The sequence below is a fragment of the Crotalus tigris genome, unplaced genomic scaffold (genome assembly GCF_016545835.1).
Source record: "Crotalus tigris isolate CLP2741 ecotype Arizona unplaced genomic scaffold, ASM1654583v1 scf7180000021214.215828, whole genome shotgun sequence".
Lineage (NCBI taxonomy): Eukaryota > Metazoa > Chordata > Lepidosauria > Squamata > Viperidae > Crotalus > Crotalus tigris.
In genome coordinates this window covers 101,417-119,222 of record NW_024098404.1, presented here as the reverse complement: position 1 = coordinate 119,222, position 17,806 = coordinate 101,417, and the positions used below count along the sequence as shown (strand labels likewise).

General features: G+C 45.1%; 2 protein-coding genes across 3 annotated transcripts; one reads left to right on the top strand and one right to left on the bottom strand.

Annotated features, from left to right (window-relative positions):
• Positions 1-51: 51 nt before the first annotated feature.
• On the top strand, positions 52-4,291 carry NUDT2 (nudix hydrolase 2). 2 transcript variants are annotated; one of them, XM_039369748.1, is made up of 3 exons: positions 52-177; positions 2,394-2,589; positions 3,946-4,291. In XM_039369748.1, the coding sequence occupies exons 2-3, from the start codon at positions 2,454-2,456 to the stop codon at positions 4,257-4,259; spliced, it is 450 nt and encodes a 149-aa protein (XP_039225682.1). In that variant the 5' UTR covers positions 52-177; positions 2,394-2,453; the 3' UTR covers positions 4,260-4,291. The 2 variants fall into 2 exon arrangements, with proteins under 2 accessions (XP_039225682.1, XP_039225683.1); XM_039369749.1 differs by lacking the exon at positions 52-177 and adding an exon at positions 1,041-1,152.
• Positions 4,292-8,745: 4,454 nt separating this feature from the next.
• On the bottom strand, positions 8,746-17,400 carry LOC120320209. Its single transcript, XM_039369743.1, has 6 exons — positions 17,285-17,400; positions 14,249-14,722; positions 11,525-11,662; positions 10,846-10,902; positions 9,225-9,315; positions 8,746-9,100 (listed from the first exon to the last, which is right to left on the bottom strand). Exons 1-6 carry the CDS (start codon positions 17,337-17,339, stop codon positions 8,908-8,910), a joined length of 1,008 nt encoding a protein of 335 aa, XP_039225677.1. The 5' UTR covers positions 17,340-17,400; the 3' UTR covers positions 8,746-8,907.
• Positions 17,401-17,806: the final 406 nt, after the last annotated feature.

Here is a 17,806-nt window from a genome sequence, read left to right as displayed (position 1 = left end):
TCAATACTGTCAGGTTGTGTGTTGCCCAATCCGAAGCCTCCGAATTGCTGAACTTCAACCCTCACAGGTTGACATGCCGCATAATCCCAGGTCCACAGGACTGTGGGATTATGGGAGTTGAAGTCCAGATTTCCGGAATCTGTTCATGCTTTTTTTTTAGGAGAGTTGCTTGGACAGGTATGCCGGGTTGCTGCCGCTGGTGGTTCTCAATGGGGTCCGCCGGGCTTGCAGGCGTGTCTGGTTGTGGGTTGTGTCAACCTGATGGGCTTTGTTCGGTTGTGCATCTTTTAGTGCAGCTGATTGCAATCACGTGCCGTTACTACTACTATTAATAATATTAAATATTAACATTAATATTAAAATATTAGTTGCTAATAGGGTTGCAACAGGGAGGTGGCTCACGGCTTAACCTATAAAGGCGCCTAGAAACCAAGATCACAAAACTGAATTGCGAGGGAAGGTCTTGCATCAACTCCAACGCAGCCCTTGTGGTGTAGTAGTTTTAAGTATGGCATAAGTAGATCCAGGTTCAAGACCACCTTCAATTATGGCCCTCAGTGAGTGACTGTGGGCCATCATACACTTGTGAAAAGGACCAATAGAAGCAACCATTCGTAGCTCAAGAGTTGAAGTGTGGAGGTCTTGATGCTCTCTGAGATGGGTTGTTTGTTTATTTATGAGACTTATATACCACTTTAAGTGCAAGCACTCTCTAACTAAGCAGTGTACACCAGTAAGCAATGTATAAATATATTTACATTGCCCCCAACAATCTGAGTCCTCATTTTACCTACCCCGGAAGGATGGAAGGCTGAGTCAATCTTGAGCCGGTGAGATTTGAACCGCTGACCTGCTGAACACAGTCAGCTAAAGTGGCCTGCAGTACTGCACTCTAACTGCTGCAGAGGTTTCATGACCCAACGAGGTAACATCAGTGCTAGAAGGGAATAGGTTTGTAAACGAGGAGGAGGAGGACTGTGGGGTCCTTAGTACGTTCTGCGCTTGGTTGTTTCCTTGCAGACATTTCATGACCCAACTAGGGAACATCATCAGTGCTAGAAGGGAGTGGGGCTTGCGCAAAGGAGGAAGAGGAGGAGGACCATGCTTTCTGAGCCAGGTGGAATTCTTGCGGATGTTTCATAACCCAACTAGGTAATATCATCAGGACTAGAAAGGAGAAGGGTTTGCTCTCTGTTTATGTGCTAGTAGCTTGTAATCGGTGGAGTGTTCTTGGTAGTTCCTTGAATAGGATGTTGTTTACTGATTGATTGTTGGTCTAGTAGTAGGTAGGTAGGTAGGTAGGTAGGTAGGTAGGTAGGTAGATAGATAGATAGATAGATAGATAGATAGATAGATAGATAGATAGATAGATAGATAGATAGATAGATAGATAGCAAGAAGCTAAAAACACCAGCCTGAAGATGACGAATGTGACTTCGTCGAAACGTTGCCAAGACACTTCCAATTTTACGCGGGAGAAAACCCGAACAACCAAAGACCTATAGATAGATAGATAGATAGATAGATAGATAGATAGATAGATGACATAGGTAGATAGATGGCATAGGTAGATGATGTAGATAGGTAGACAGATGATATAGATAAGATAGATAGATAGATAGATAGATAGATAGATAGATAGATAGATAGATAGATAGACAGATAGATAGATAGATATAGATAGATAGATGATATAAATGAGATAGACAGACAGACAGACAGACAGATAACCAATAGAAGCAAATATATATAGCTCAGGATTGAACTGTGTAAAGAGAATAGATTAGAACTAGAACGGAACGGAACGGAACAGAATAGAATCTGGAAGGGACCTTGGAGGTTTTCTAGTCCAGCCCTCTGCTCAAGCAGGAGAACCTATACCATTTCAGATAAGTGACTGTCTAGTCTCTTCTTAAAAACTCCAGTGATGGAGCATCCACGATTTCTGAAGGCAATTTCTCTTCCACTGGTTAATTGTCCTCACTGTTAGGAAGTTTCTCCTTAATTCCAGGTTGTTTCTCTTTTTGATTAGTTTCCAACAGTTGTTTCTTGTTCTGCCCTCTGCTGCTTTGGAGAATAATTTGACCCCCTCTTCTTTGTGGCAGCCCCTCAAATACTAGAATACTGCTATCATGTCTCCCCTATTTCTTCTTTTCTTTAGACTAGCTATCCAAACCCAAGTCCTGCAGCTGTTCTTCGTAGGTTTTAGTCTCCAGGCCTATAATCATCTTAGTTGCTCTTCTCTGTACTTTTTCCAAAGTCTCAACATCTTTTTTGTAGTATGGTGTCCAAAATTGGTTGCAGTATTCCAGGTGTGGTCTTATTAGGATTTTATAAAGTGGTACTAATACTCCGCGTGATCTTGATTCTGTGCCTCTGTTTATACAACACAGGATTGCATTAACTTTTTTTGGCTGCTGCTGCACGCTGCTGGTCTTTTGGGCAAGACCATCATGAGCTTAAGAGCCTGTGGCTTGATTATCTTCAGGAGGATGCCAAAGGCGTGTGCTACTGCCGCAACTGACAGCCACGTTGAGTACCTCCTTCTGCAAACTTCATACGGGACCCATCACTGGACACCCCCAAAAGGTGCGTTACTCACCCTGTTGTCTGAAATAGCCCTGCAGTTTCTACTGGAGATGGAGCCAGTGACAGGTTCTTGGCTGGAGATCAGCCAATCAAGAAAGCCTGCTGGCTGGCGATTACGGATATTCATCTATGTGTTGGAAATGTAAAAAAGAAAAGGGCACCTTTTTTCATGTATGGTGGACATGTAGAGAAGCACAGTGCATTGGCGTATGGTCTGGGATTGGGCAATAGAAATGACTAGGCAAAACATTCAATACAAACCGGAGACATTATTATTAGGAATGCTAGAGAAAAATGTAAATAAAGAGGACACATATTTAATTATCCATGTGGTCACAGCAGCAAGGATACTATTTGCTCAAAAGTGGAAAGCAATGGAAGTACCAAGTGGGGAAGCACTAATAAAGAAAATTATGTATTGCGCAGAACTAGATAGGATAACTAAAAGATTAAAAAATCAGGAAGAAACAGAATTTTATCGAATATGGAATAAATTTTATAGATGGAGGGAAAAAAATGGAGGTCACAGTAAAGAGATAAACTGAGATAGAGACTAGAAATGTATATAGGTATATTATATGTAATTAATGTACAATATGGACTGAGATGTCAGTCATAGACGATTTACCATGTTCAATGTTTTTAATCCTTTTTTTTTTCTTTCTACTTAATAAAAAAAAAATTTTTTTTAAAAAAGAAAGCCTGCTGGCTGGAGAGTTCTGGGAATTGAAGTCCACCTATCTTAAAGTCGCCCAGGGTTGAAAAACACTGAGCTACGTTTCTGGCATCAGCTCTGGATCCACTCAACTCTCTTGAACTTTAATCATTTATTAGATTTTATTTCCCCTTTACTATATATTTTATAGGTAGCTCAAGGGGACAAACATACCTAATACTCCTTCCTCTCCTGTTTACCCTACAGCAGGGGTCTTCAAACCTGGCCCTTTTATGATGCTGGCTGAGGAATTCTGGGAATTGAAGTCCACAAGTCATAAAAGCGCCACGTTTGAAGACCCCTGCCCTACAGCCACAACCTTGGGAGGTGAGTTGGACTGAGGAATTGGCCCAAAGTCCCTCAGCTGCCTAACATAGCTAAGGCAGGACTAGAACTCTCCATCTCCTAGTCAGTAATTGGCCCCCAAATCACCCAGGTGTCTTTCCTGCCAAAGGAAACTCACCGGCTCCTAGTGATTGGCCCAATGCCACCTAGCATATCAAGAAAGCATGCTGACTGGAGAATTCTGGGAGTTGAAGTCCACCCATCTTGCCATATTTGGACAACACTGCTCTAGAATCTCACAGGGGCAGAGAGGGGCTGCCCTGTTTCAAAACCCCTGCTTTGTCTTCTCTCCTTAGGCCATGTGGACCCAGGGGAAGATGACCTGCAGACAGCCCTGCGAGAGACGCAGGAAGAGGCCGGCCTGGCCTCCACCCAGTTCAGCATCCTGGAAGGTTTTAAGAAGGAACTGAATTACGTGGTCAGAGGCAAACCCAAAACGGTGGTCTACTGGCTGGCTGAGTTGAAGGACCGGGACACGGAGATCAAGCTTTCTTCAGAGCATCAAGGCTTTCGCTGGCTGAGCCTTAGCGAGGCCTGCAGACTTGCAGAATATGAGGACATGCAAGGCACCCTCAGAGAGGCTGATCACTTTCTCTCTTCCATAGAATAAAAGCTAGCCTGGGATGCAGGAATGTTTTAGCAGATGTTGCACTGCTGGTTTTATTTTTACTCTTGCAGCCGTGTTTCTCAACTTTGGTCACTTTGAGGTGGGTGGACTTCAACTCCCAGAATTCTGAGCTTGCTTGTCTTCTTGCAGACGTTTCATTACCCAACTAGGTAACCTCATCAGTGCTAGCGGGGTTGGAGTTTTCTCCCAGTTTATGCAGGGCAAGCCACTGCTCACAAAACAGGAGCAAAATCCCACAGTCACTATCACTGATGATGTTACCAGATTGGGTAATGAAATGTCTGCAAGAAAACAACCAAGCTCAGAGTGTACCAAGAACTCTCAGTCTCCTCCTCCTCCTCCTCCTCCTCCCTGCAAGCCACCCTCTCTTCTAGCACTAATGATGTTACCTAGCTGGGCAATGAAATGTCTGCAAGAAAGCAACCAGGCTCAGAGAGCACCAAGGACTCCACAGTCCTCCTCCTCCTCCTCCTCTTCCTCCTCTTCCTCCTCCTCCCCGCAAGCCACACTCTTCTAGCACTAATGATGTTACCTAGCTGGGCAATGAAATGTCTGCAAGAAAGCAGCCAGGCTCAAAGAGCACCAAGGACCCCACAGTCGTCTCCTCCCCCTCCTCTTCCTCCTCCTCCCTGCAAGCCACACTCTCTTCTAGCACTAATGATGTTACCTAGCTGGGCAATGAAATGTCTGCAAGAAAGCAGTCAGGCTCAGAGAGCACCAAGGACCGACCCTACAGTCCTCCTCTCCACAAACCCCACTCCTTTCTAGGACTGATGATGTTACATCGTTGGGTCATGAAACCTCTGCAAGGAAAAAAAAAAACAAGCTCGGAGTGCACCAAGAACCCCCACTCCACATTCTGGGACTTAGTGCATACTTCCGGAGGGTGCCATGTTGAGGAAGGCTAACGCAGAAACAGTCTGTCTGGATTCATCCAAAAAGCCCATACAGATCAAGTTGGATCTTTGTTGTCTCCCCTTGCTAGGTCTTAGTTAGTTGGGTCCTAAGCAGAAGATCACTCGAAGGACTTGATCCTAATGAGAGAAGCTCCAGTCTTAGATGGAGTTAATCACAGGAGATTCCACCCCATCTCTCTTTCTGAGACTCCTCCGGGCAACTTAGCCTGGGAAGGCTTTTGGAATGAATCCAGCAAGACTACTCTACTGTGCTCTAGAGCTGTGTTTCTCAACCTTGACAATTTTAAGGCGTGTGGACTTCAACTCCCAGAATTCCACAGCCAGCAATGCTGGCTGTGGAATTCTGGGAGTTGAAGTCCACATGCCTTAAAATTGTCAAGGTTGAGAAACACTGCTCTAGAGGGTTCAATTTATTGAAAGAGTCAAATCTGCAGGATTACAATAGCATGATCTGTGATAGGGTGCCTCCTTCTGAGAAATTGGACTTGACTTTAAACACGCTTTTTATTTTATTCTGACACGGATTTAAAACAAAGCATCCTCTTGATCAACACTTTACAATGGAAAACCAAAAAGAAAAAGGGAACGCTTTTGTTTTATACAGACAGTCCTCGACTTATGACCACAATTGAGCCCCAAGTTTCTGTTATTAAGTGAGACATTTGTTAAGTGGATGTTGTCCCGTTTTACGACCTTTCTTGCCATAGTTGCTAAGTGAATCCCTGCCCGATGTTAACTTAAGTCACCTGGTTGTTCAGTGGGTCTGGCTTCCCCCATTGTCTTTGCTGGTCAGGAGGTCGCAAAAGGCGATCACATGACCTTACGACACAGCCGTGGACATAAGTATGAACCAGTTGCCAAGCATCTGAATTTTGATCACCTGATCATGGGAATACTACAAAAATCGTTAACTCTGAAAAATAGTCTTTTTTCAACGCTGTTGTAATTTTGGTCGCTAAATGAACTGTTGTAAGTCGAGGACTACCTGTACGCAGTTCTGGAACTTGGTCTAAACCAGGGGTAGGCAACCTTGGCTCTTTTATGACTCGTGGACTTCAACTCCCAGAATTCCTGAGCCAGCATGGCTCAGCTTGGACACCTCTCCCTTTCCCCTCAGCGTGGCTGGCTCAGGAATTCTGGGAGTTGAAGTCCACGAGTCATAAAAGAGCCAAGGCTGCCTACCCGTGGACTAGACCTACCAGTTTCTGATAATCTACTCCTGTCAGGCTTAATAGACTAGGCCAGGGGTAGGCAACCTGGGCTCTTTTATGACTCGTGGACTTCAACTCCCAGAATTCCTGAGCCAGCCATGCTGAGGGGAAAGGGAGAGGTTTCCAAGCTGAGCCATGCTGGCTCAGGAATTCTGGGAGTTGAAGCCCATCAGTCATAAAAGAGCCAAGGTTGTCTACCCCTGGTATAAGGTCTCCTGTTCTAAGCGGTGAGCCTCCTAGGCCAGGGGTAGGCAACCTTGGCTCTTTTATGACTCGTGGACTTCAACTCCCAGAATTCCTGAACCAGCAGGGCTTAGCTTGGAAACCTTTCTCTTTCCTCTCAGTGTGTCTGGCTTAGGAATTCTGGGAGTTGAAGTCCACAAGTCCTAAAAGAGCCAAGGTTGCCTACCCCTGGTCTAAACACTATACCAGTGTTTCTCAACCTTGGCTACTTTAAGTCAGGACTTCAACTCCTAGAATTCCCCAGCGTGGCTGGCTGGGGAATTCTGGGAGTTGAAGTCAACACCTCTTAAATTTGGCAAGGATGAAAAACACTGCTGACTTATACTTTAAACTTGGGCTTTAAAAAGCCCATCATTGTTAGTCAGCTCAGTAGCTATGCTTTTAGAAATAAACTGCATTTTGTCCTAGGAAAAGTTTCTGAAGCGCCTTCAAGCATAAAGTCTCCAAGCTCTGAACAATTATTGTGGGTTCAGGTGTGCCAAGTGTAGACCAGGCAAATTACTAACTTTTCTCTGCATTCACACAAGGGCAATCACACACGGCTAGCATGACCTTATTGCTTAATGAATGTGGTTGTCAGTATGTTAACAAGAAGTGGATATCCATCCAACAAGCAAGCAAGTTAAATATCTCTCTGCCAATAAAAGCTAACCTCTTCAAGGTATGCCTGGGGATTCTGTAGTAGCTTGTCCAAAGAGTTTCCTTGTCAATAATGCGGAAGATGCTGGACCTCATTCTCTGAAATGCTTTTGCAACCTAGTCCTGAGCATAACAGAATAACAGAGCTGGAAGGGACCTTAGAGGTCTTCTAGTCCAACCCCCTGCTCAAGCAGGAGACCCTATATCATCTCAGACAAATGGCTGTCCGGTCTCTTCTTAAAAACCTCCAGTGTTGGAGCACCCACAACTTCTGTTGTTCCATTAATTAATTGTTCTCATTGTCAACAAGTTTCTCCTTAGTTCTAGGTTGCTTCTCTCCTTGATTCGTTCCCATCTGTTGCTTCTTGTCCTGCCCTCAGGTGCTTTGGGGAATAGCTTGACCCCCCCCTCTTCTTTGAAGGGATGGCTGTACTTAGAATCACAGAGCTGGAAGGGACCTTGGAGGTCTTCTAGTCCAATCTCCTGCTCAGGCAAGAAACACTATACCAGTGATGGCGAACCTTTTAGAGACTGAGTGCCCAAACTGCAACCCAAAACCCACTTATGCATCGTCGGGTGCCAGGTGGGTGTGGCCCATTGAGTGGGTGTGGCTAATTGGGTGGGCATGGCTGCAGTGGTAACGGCAGACTGGGTGGGACTAAAAAGGTCAATCAATTCCAATTTTGCAGGAACTTTTTTTTTCCCCGCGAGAAGTTGAAATTGACTGATTGAACCTTTTTTTTTTTTTTTTGCACATGGCGGCGGAGGCCTAAAGCGAAAACCCAGCTGAAGGCCTTATAAAACCCAGCTGAAGGCCTAGGACTGGAGCGACGGTGCGCGTGCCCACAGAGGGGGCTCTGAGTGCCGCCTCTGGCACCCGTGCCATAGGTTCGCCACCACTGCACTATACCGTTTCAGACAAATGGCTGTCCAATCTCTTCTTAAAAACCTGCAGGGACGAAGCACCCACAAATTCTGAAAGGAAGCTGTTGTACTGCTTAATTGTTCTCACTGTCAGGAAATTTCTCCTTAATTCCAGGTTGCATCACTCCTTGATTAGTTTCCATCAGTTATTCCTTGTCTGGCCTTCAGGTGCTTTGGAGAATAGCTTGACTCCCTCTTCTTTGTGACAACCTCTCAAATACTGGAAGGCTGCTATCATATGTCACCCCCACGTCCTCCTTTTCATTAAACTAGACACATCCAATTCCAGCAACCGTTCTTTATATGTTTTAGAAGTCCGAATGGTGTCTCACTCAAAAATTAGACCCAAGTCTGCCCTCGTTTGGTCATCAACGTACAATAGCTACAAGGCATGTGTGAAGGCCATTTCAGCTTCCTTGCTTTCTTTTTAGTGAGAGTATTAGTCTACATCAGGGGTCTTCAAACTTGGCCCTTTTATGACTTGTGGACTTCAACTCCCAGAATTCCTCAGCCAGGCATGCTGGCTGAGGAATTCTGGGAGTTGAAGTCCACAAGTCATAAAAGGGCCAAGTTTGAAGACCCCTTGGTCTACATCATAATCCGCAGGAGAACAGCTATAGAAGTGTGAGCAAAAGAGCTCTGCTAAGAAAAACAGGATTTCAAGAGATTCAGTCAGGAGAAGATGGAGTAGGTCAGCTAGTAGGAATGGTCAAAGAGCGAGGTGGTGGTCCCGTCTTTCCATTCGATCAAGATCTCACCATGCTTGAGCGAAGGAGAAGGTGAGGCAGGGATGATGCGCATCTTGGAGGTGGGGCTGACCGTTCCTGGTGAAGGCTGGTGTTCCTCACAGCTCATCTGCCGGCTCTTCAAAGCTAACAGCTTCTTCTTCCTACAGCCACCGAAGCAGACCCTCTTGAGTCACCCAGAGTGGGGTTATGGTGGCCATATAAACATCCCATAAATAAAGAATGAGAATTCCTCCCAACCCCACACGGCCCTAGCCTAGCACTTACTTTTTGGATTGGATATTGAACGTCAGGATGATTATCCCCAGGATGAAGGCCAGAGGACACAGAACGAGCAGGGTTGTTCTCCAGCTGAGACCTACAGAAGGGAACATCACAAGCACCTTCGCACCAAGAGTAACAGTTGGAAGTCTTCTAGTCCATCCCCCTACTCAAGCAGGAGACCTTATACCATTTCAGAGAAATGGCTGTCCAATCTCCCCTTAAAACCCTCCAGTGATGGAGCACTCACAACATCTGGAAGCAAGATGTTCCACTGATTAATTGCTCTAATTGTTGGGAAAATTCTCCCCTGCTCAAGCAGATAATGGAATCTGTGGGTAACCTTGGGGGACAGAGTAGTTATCTAAGCAACACTCAGAGAATAACAGGACAACAGAACAACAGAGTTGGAAGGTCTTCTAGTCCAACCCCCTGCTCAAGCAGGAAGCCATACTACTGATTGTTTTCATCACCAAAAATATTTCTCCTTAGTTCTAGGTTGGTTCTCTCCTTGATTAGTTTCCACTCATTGCTTCTTGTTCTGCATGAAGGTCCTTTGGAGAATAGCTTGACTCCCTCTTCTTTGTGGCAGCCCCTCAAATATTGGAACACTGCTATCATGTCTGGCTCAGGAATTCTGGGAGTTGAAGTCCATGAGTCATAAAAGAACCAAGGTTGCCTATCCCTGGACTACTCATACCCAGTTCCAGCAACCGTTCTTCATATGTTTTAGCCTCCAACCCCTAATCACTTTTGATACTCTTCTCTGCACTCTTTCTAGAGTCTCAGCATCCTTTCTTTGCTAGCCATTGTTCTTCATCGTTAGGACATTTTTAGTTTCCCCAACAATGTTCACTCTCTTTTTGGTTCATCGGATGCTACCAAGGACCAGCAGGGTTTGGTACCTATTTGCTCATCTCATAATGACCACTCCTGTCCACCAGCTGGATGATGGAAAACAGAAATAACATGTGCCAACCTACAGCCCCACATTTTCCCCTCTGAAGACCCACAAAAGCTTCTGCTGGTCTGAGATCTCCTATGCAAAGTAGCATGATTTGTGAATTGTGGCTTAGCATGTGATAAGAACCCAGGCGCTTTTGTGTTGTTGTTGTTTTTTTATAAGCCAGAGTTAAAACAAAGGGTGGCATAATGTGATGTGGGAACGCAACCAGTTTCTGATTCAGTGAAAGATTTTTCCATATTTCTGTATCTCCAAAGAAATTGGTGTCAGATTGGCAGAGGATTCCAGACAGACTAAAAAAAAAAATCCTCTTCTTTGTCATGTCATAAAAGGATGACTTGTGGAACCTATTGCCACAGGATTTTAGGACTGTAAGCTTAGATGGCCTTCCAGAGGCTAAGATAAGAGCAGGAAGGATAAGATCTCTGTGGTTGGCTAGTTGTCCATATACTCAAGCAACATATCCAAGTCAGAAAACTCTTCCAACCCACCAAAGTGACCTAGAAAAGAGGGAAGTGTGCATGTGAAGCTTCCAGATAGACTTCTCTTGTACAGGGAAGTTCTCAAGAAGATCCCTATGAAAGTATTGGTTTTTCTTTAAAAAACCTTTTATGTCTGTAACCATCACAACGTCTCTCTTACTTTTAATATCCACTTCCTTACCTAGATTTGGGGGACCAGTAGCCTTCTCCTGGTGCTTTTGATGTGGAGGATATGTTTCTGGAGTGAAAAAGGAGAAGAAGACAGAATGGAACAAAGATCTCCTGAATGGAGAGCCAGAAAGAATCTCTGTTTACTGAGGCCAAACTGACACAACGCACCCCGATGAATCTACCATGTTGTTTGCTGGATTTCAATCTCCCTCACTGCGCATACCCTGCTAATGGGTCTTTACTGATCCTTAGCCCGGCTGTAGAAGATGCCAGCAAAATAAGATGGGTGTTCCTTTTGTCGAACAATGGAAGTACCTTAAGCATCTTTCTTGTATGCCATGTTCATTTTTTTTAGGGCAGGGGGTCTTTAAAACTCTAAGACTTGCCAGCCACGCCAAGTTTGGAGACCCATGTTTTAGAGGGATGAACATTTCAATGACTAATTCAGTGATGGTCCTGCTGTTGGTGGCTTTAAAAGAGGGCCACGCAGGCTTCAAGAAGACGTGGCAGCCACTTTTTCAGTATCCGTGGCTGAGATAGAGTTGTTGACATGACACCGGTGCAGATCAAGAAGGGGTGAGTTTGAGAACTTGCACTTCTGACTAAATTTTTGAACTCTTTCCCGGGACACCCCTTAACATCAAGGCTCAGCTAGTTTCTCATGGTCCTGGTGGCACCTCCATACTCACTGTCATCTGCTTCAAGGTGTCTGTTGTTGGACACTGGAAGTCTGCTGGTGACATAGGACTGGCTTTCCAAATGGATCATTAAGAATGTCGTGGCCTTCACAGGAGGGGTGTAGATCTCAAGGGAACCAACTGTTTTATCTGCAAAAAAAAAAAAAAAAGTGTTCTCAGAAGGTTCAGAAATTCTATCTTTTCTTCAGTGCATCCAAGACACAGAGAGAACAGAAGAGAATTCTCTGTTGGCCAAGTGTGGTTGGACATAAGGAGTTTGTTTCCAGAGCATAATAAGAGTTGCGGGGTCCTTGATGCTCTCTGAGCTTGGTTCTTTTCTGGCAGACATTTCATGACCCAACTAGGTAACATCATCAGTGCTAGAAGGGAGTGGGGATGGGGGGAGAGGAGGAGGAGGAGGACAACCGTGGGGTTCTTGGTGCTCTCCGAGCTTGGTTGTTTTCTGGCAGACATTTCATAACCCAACTAGGTAACATCATCAGTGCTAGAAGGAAGTGGGGATGGGGGGAGAGGAGGAGGAAGAGGACAACCGTGGGGTTCTTGGTGCTCTCCGAGCTTGGTTGTTTTCTGGCAGACATTTCATGACCCAACTAGGTAACATCATCAGTGCTAGAAGGGAGTGGGGATGGGGGGAGAGGAGGAGGAGGAGGAGGAGGAGGAGGAGGAGGAGGAGGAAGAGGAGGAGGAGGAGGAGGAGAAGGAGGAGACCTGTAGAGAAGCATCTCATATAAGGGACCCTAAAGTTAAGGGAGAGGGATGTGCAAGATTCTATTACTATAACCTTGCAAGAAAGGTAGTATTAGTACTCTTGGATTTGTTTTTTCTATCTGATCTACCTCAAAGAGCTGACACACCGCAAGTAGTACGGTACAGGTGGTCCCCAACTTATGACCACAATTGGAACTAGAATTTCTATTGCTAACTGAGCTTCTTGTTGAATGAATCACACCCAATTTTATAGCCTTCTTTGGGTCTCTATTATTAAGCGAATCATTGCATTTGTTAAGCTGATCCCGCGGTCATTAAAGGAATCAAGCTGCCCCCACTGACTTTACCTGTCGGAAAATTGCAAATAGTGACCTGGGGATTCTGCAACTGTCGTAACCGAGGAGCCCTGGTGGCGCAGTGGTTAGAATGCCGTATTGCAGGCTATAATTCTGCCGACTGCCAGCAGTTCGATCCTGACTAGCTCAAGGTTGACTCATTCTTTCATCTTTTTGAGGTTGGTAAAATGAGGACCCAGACTGTTGGGGACAACTGGCTGACTCTGTAAACCGCCTAGGCCAAGGGTCGGCAACCTTGGCTCTTTTATGACTCGTGGACTTCAACTCCCAGAATTCCTGAGCCAGCCATGCTGAGGGGAAAGGGAGAGGTTTCCAAGCTGAGCCATGCTGGCTCAGGAATTCTGGGTCAAAAAAGAGCCAAGGTTGCCTACCCCTGGCCTAGAGAGGTTTGTAAAGCACTGTCAAGTGGGATATAAGTCTAAGTGCTACTGCTATCTAGGATCCTAATATCTAATAGCCAACCAAGAGCTGTGGCAGCACAGTGGTTAGAATGCACTGCTGCAGGTTAATTCAGCTCACTGTTAGGAGTTCGATCCTGACCAGCTCAAGGTTGACTCAGCCTTCCCTTCTTCTGAGGTTGGTAAAATGAGGACCCAGATTGTTGGGGGCAAAATGCTGACTCTGTAAACTGCTTAGAGAGGGGCTGTAAAAGTGCTATGAGGCAGTATATAAGTCTAAATGCTATTGCTAGTGCTACATCTATACATCCACCCACCCACCTATCCATCCATCTTTCTATTATCTATCTGTCTGTCTGTCTGTCTGTCTACCTACCCACCTACCTACCTACCTACCTACCTACCTATCTACCTACCTACCTATAATCTCTCTCTCTGTATCTCTCTCTCTAATATCTCTCTCTCTCTACCTACCTACCTACCTACCTACCTGTAATCTCTCTCTCTCTCTCTCTCTCTCTCTCTCTCTCTCTCTCTCTCTGTGTGTGTCTGTCTGTCTGTCTGTCTGTCTGTCTGTCTATCATATGCAAAGCACTATGAAGCAGTATATAAAAGTGCTATTGCCAGATAGGGAAATTTGGAGAGAGGAGTTGCTCGGACATTACCCCTGAATTGTATCTGAAGAGGGATGAGAGGGAAGAAAGGAGAGGAGAGAGAAAAGAGTAAAGGAGGGGAGAAGGAAGTAGGAAGGTTGGAGGAGAAGAGGAGAAGTGGGGAGAAAGGGGAGGAGAGTGGTGAAGGAGAGGAGAGGAAGAAGAGGGAAGTAGGGAAGAGACGAAAGGGAGAAAGAAGGTAGAGAAGAAGGAGTGTGGATACAGTGAAAGGGGAAATGGGCGAGCAACACCAAAAGTCATGTGTATGTATTTATTTCATTTTATTAAAAGTATCTTATACATGAATGTAAAAAGAATGTATGTTAACATCTGATAAATATCACGGTATATGTATGGGGGAGAGTTTGGAAAAATAAAAAATATTTTTTTTAAAAAAGTGCTATTGCTATAAATCCATGCTAATTGCCAAATGTCCTAATTTTGACCACATGATAGTGGGGAACCTACAATAATCACAAGTGAAAGGACTCCATTTTAAGTCACTTGCTTCAGTGACATTGTAACCTCAAACGGTTGCTAAATGAATGTCATAAGTGGAGGACCATCTTTATTCTATGAAAACATCCATCTTTAGCTTACTTTCGGGTTCCCCCTCCAAGGTGTCCGAGGACGGCCCCCTTGGCTCGCCGATTCCCGCTGCTCTCGCCAGATCCGTGGCACAGACGATTGACCCGGTATCTGTCCTCCACTTGCTGAACCGGTCTTTCTCCCGGGAGAGGAAGGTGTGATGTCCTCCCAGCTTCGTGCTGAGATGAAGACCGTGTCCTTGTAAGGTCAGGTGGCCTTTCTTGCTGCAGGACCACCTCTGAAGTGACCCCTCCCCACACGGGTCCAGCTGGGCTACTGCCAGTTCTTCTGCGTTGGAGACAGCCAGGCATTCCCTCGTGTGTTGGTTGACCAGGGCCAAGGCAGCCCCATCCCAGCTCCACTGGTGCTGTGGGGAGTGTGCCTTGCAGTCGGACAGACCGACCCGCTCAGCTTTGTGAGGCGAGGCATGGATGCATTTCTGCAGACGGACATTTTGGATGAGGAAGCTGCGCCCTCCTCCGAGATCTGGGGTGAATAAAGAAAGCGTTATATTTTTCAGGGGATGGGAGCAGGAGAGGGGAGTCTCTTTGAGTAATGTTTTTAGTCACTAGGACAGTGGTTCTCAACCTTTTTAATGCCGCGACCCCCGACCGGTCGTAAATCGAGGACTATTCAACAGATCGTAAGTCGAGGACTACTCAACTGGTGCAGCACCGTTTGCAGAATGGGACTTTTGGCGGGCTCAGCAGGGCAGAGACAGCCTGGACAATTCCTATTGGCTTTTGAAAGCCAATAGAATTAGACTCTATTCAAGAGAGTCTATTCTATTGGCTTTCAAAAGCCAGTAGAATAAAAGGGAGTAGCACAGCTAAGGAAAAGCGGGAAAAAAATGGTGGACTATGTTGTTTGGCGACCCCTGTGAAATGGTCGTTCGACCCCAAATGGGGTCCCGACCCACAGGTTGAGAACCACTGCACTAGGAGTTTCTTTGATTAATGTAGCCAGTTTGGTCTAGTGCAGGGGTAGGCAACCTTGGCCCTTTTATGACTTGTGGACTTCAACTCCCAGAATTCCTGAGCCAGCCATGCTGAGGGAAATGGGAGAGGTTTCCAAGCTGAGCCATGCTGGCTCAGGAATTCTGGGAGTTGAAGTCCACGAGTCATAAAACAGCCAAGGTTGCCTACCCCTGGTCTAGTGGTTAAGGCAGCAGACCAGAAACTGGGAGATGGTGAATTTGAGTCCTGCCTTAGGCACAAAAGCCGGCTGGGTGACTTTGGGCGAATCACCAGAAGACAGTGAGTTCTAGTCCTGCCTTAGCTGTGAAAGCCAATTGGGTGACCTTGGGCCAATCGTAAGGAGACTGATTTCAGTTATTAACGTAACAATTTCAGTGATTCACTTAACAACTATGGCAAGGAAGGTCATAAAATGGGGCAAAACTCATTTAACAACTGTCTCCTTTTGCAAAAGAAATTTTGGGCTCAGTTGTGGTCGTAAATCGAGGTCTACCTTATAAATTTAAATTAAAAGCAAGCAATGTCTTCATTTCCCTCCACATTTTATCTCCAGTGACCTCACTTGTTTTACAGTGCTTGGAGAAATGGATCACACCAGTTCATTTATCACTGGCACAGAGAGGGCAGTGCCACCAATGATTAATGATCAACTCCAGTTCATTATCACCATTAATCTGTTTGCAGTTCTTAAATCATAAACGCTTTAGGTACCTCATGCCAGATGTGGAGAATACAGAATATGGAATGACAGAGTTGGAAGGGATATGGAATGACAGAGTTGGAAGGGACCTTGGAGGTCTTCTAGTCCAACCCCCTGCTTAAGCAGGAGACCTTATACCATTTCAGACAAATGGCTGTCCAATCTCTTCTTTAAAACCTCCAGTGATGGAACATCCACAACCACAGGAGGCAAACCATTCCACTGGTTAATTGTTCTAGGGAAATTCCTCCTTATTTCCAGGTTGCTTCTCTCCTTGAATAGTTTCCATTCATTGTTTCTTTTCCTGCCTTCAGGTGCTTTGGAGAATAGGTTGACCCCCCCTCTTCTTCTTTATGGCAGCCCCTCAAATATTGGAACACTGCTATCATATGTCACCCCTAGTCCTTCACTTCTTCTTTGTTCATTGTATGGTTTACCCTCCAGTCCCCTAATTTAGCTAAACTATTCCAGATTGTTGGAGGCAATAATTGGAAGTGTCTTGGCAACGTTTCGACGAAGTCTCATTCGTCATCTTCAGGCTGGTGTTTTCAGTTTCGTGCTTTACGCGGGAGAAAACCCGAACAACCAAAGACCTACATACAAATACCCGCGAAAACCTCAGAAAACCTTTATTCATGGAATGAATAAAGCGCGTTCACCAGGAGAGTTTAAAGTTAAAATACTTTAATTAAAGTATTTTACTATATTAAAAGGTTGCCAAGCTTTCGTTGGGAAAATATAATTCATTCCATTTATAATTATGCCCGGGAGTCGCATTTTCACCATCATTATGTGTACACACATTGCTTACTGGTGTACACCGCTTAGAGAGTGCTTGCACTTAAAGCGGTATATAAGTCTCATAAATAAATAAATAAATAAATAAATTTTTAACAATTCTGACTGGGTCTAATGGCCAGTCTAACCTTTCTCTTAGAGAGCTGGGGCTCTATCACAAAGATTTGATTCTCATAATTTTCTTGACAGGTAAGCCAGTTGGAGAATTTGATGTCTGTCAAGATTTCATGATTGTTTTGGATTTCAAATCAAGAGTCCCCCCCCCCTTCAGCTCTGCGGACTTCAAATTGCTCGTTTAGGATGTGCTTTTTCACAAGACTTTTCCCTGCCTTGGTTTCCTTGAATTCAAACAGCCTTTTCCTGCACACAGGAACTCACAAAGTCCTTTTGTTGCCAGGGGCAGCCAACCCACAACAAAAGACACAGAAGTTTCCCCCCCTCCCCGCACAAATAAAAACCAAAAGAGGGTCCCTCGAAAAGGAAGAAAAATAATTTCATTTGTGCTTAATCGGATTGATCAGCAGAATTAATAGAAAATCAATTAAAGAAGCAACAGTGGAATAACACACTTACCCTTCAGCCAAGAAAGGAGAATTATCCATGTTAAGCTTCCCGTAAAAAGGGCCATTGTTGCTTGCCAAAGAAAGTGTGTGTATTTGTGTGTGCGTGCATTGGTGTCTGTGTACTTGAGGGATGGGGGGGGGGGAAGCAGCCTTTGAAAAGGACAAATTGTACTACAGGGAGAAACTCTGTTGAGTTTCTTTTCATTCCCCAAACTGGCTGCACTTTAAGAAAAGATGCTAAAGAGCAAAATGCATCATTTAAGAAAAGAAAACATTTTTTTTTCTTGAATAAGAAGAAAAGCAAGGAGGGGGAGTTCCATCAGAGGAAGGGACCAGTGCAATGGGAGGCAGGGAGGGGTGGAATTGGGAAAGAAATGCCAAGTTTTTTTGGGGGGGAGGGGGGTGTCCTTGCTACTCTCTGAGCTTGGCTTTCTTGCAGACGTTTCATGACCCAATTAGGTAACATCATCAGTGCTAGAAGGGAGTGAGGTTTGCAGGGGGGAGTGGGGGAGGAGAAGGAGGAGGACTGTGG

Excerpts from the sequence above, each read along its gene's own strand:
- NUDT2 (XM_039369748.1), top strand. The coding sequence starts at position 2,454 with ATGAGCTTAAGAGCCTGTGGCTTGATTATCTTCAGGAGGATGCCAAAG. Across the intron at positions 2,590-3,945 it reads TCACTGGACACCCCCAAAAG|GCCATGTGGACCCAGGGGAA; the intron begins GTGCGTTACTCA and ends TTCTCTCCTTAG.
- LOC120320209 (XM_039369743.1), bottom strand. The coding sequence starts at position 17,339 with ATGGCCCTTTTTACGGGAAGCTTAACATGGATAATTCTCCTTTCTTGG. Across the intron at positions 14,723-17,284 it reads TCTCCTTTCTTGGCTGAAGG|ATCTCGGAGGAGGGCGCAGC; the intron begins GTAAGTGTGTTA and ends TATTCACCCCAG. Across the intron at positions 11,663-14,248 it reads CTTGGAGGGGGAACCCGAAA|ATAAAACAGTTGGTTCCCTT; the intron begins GTAAGCTAAAGA and ends TTTTTTTTGCAG.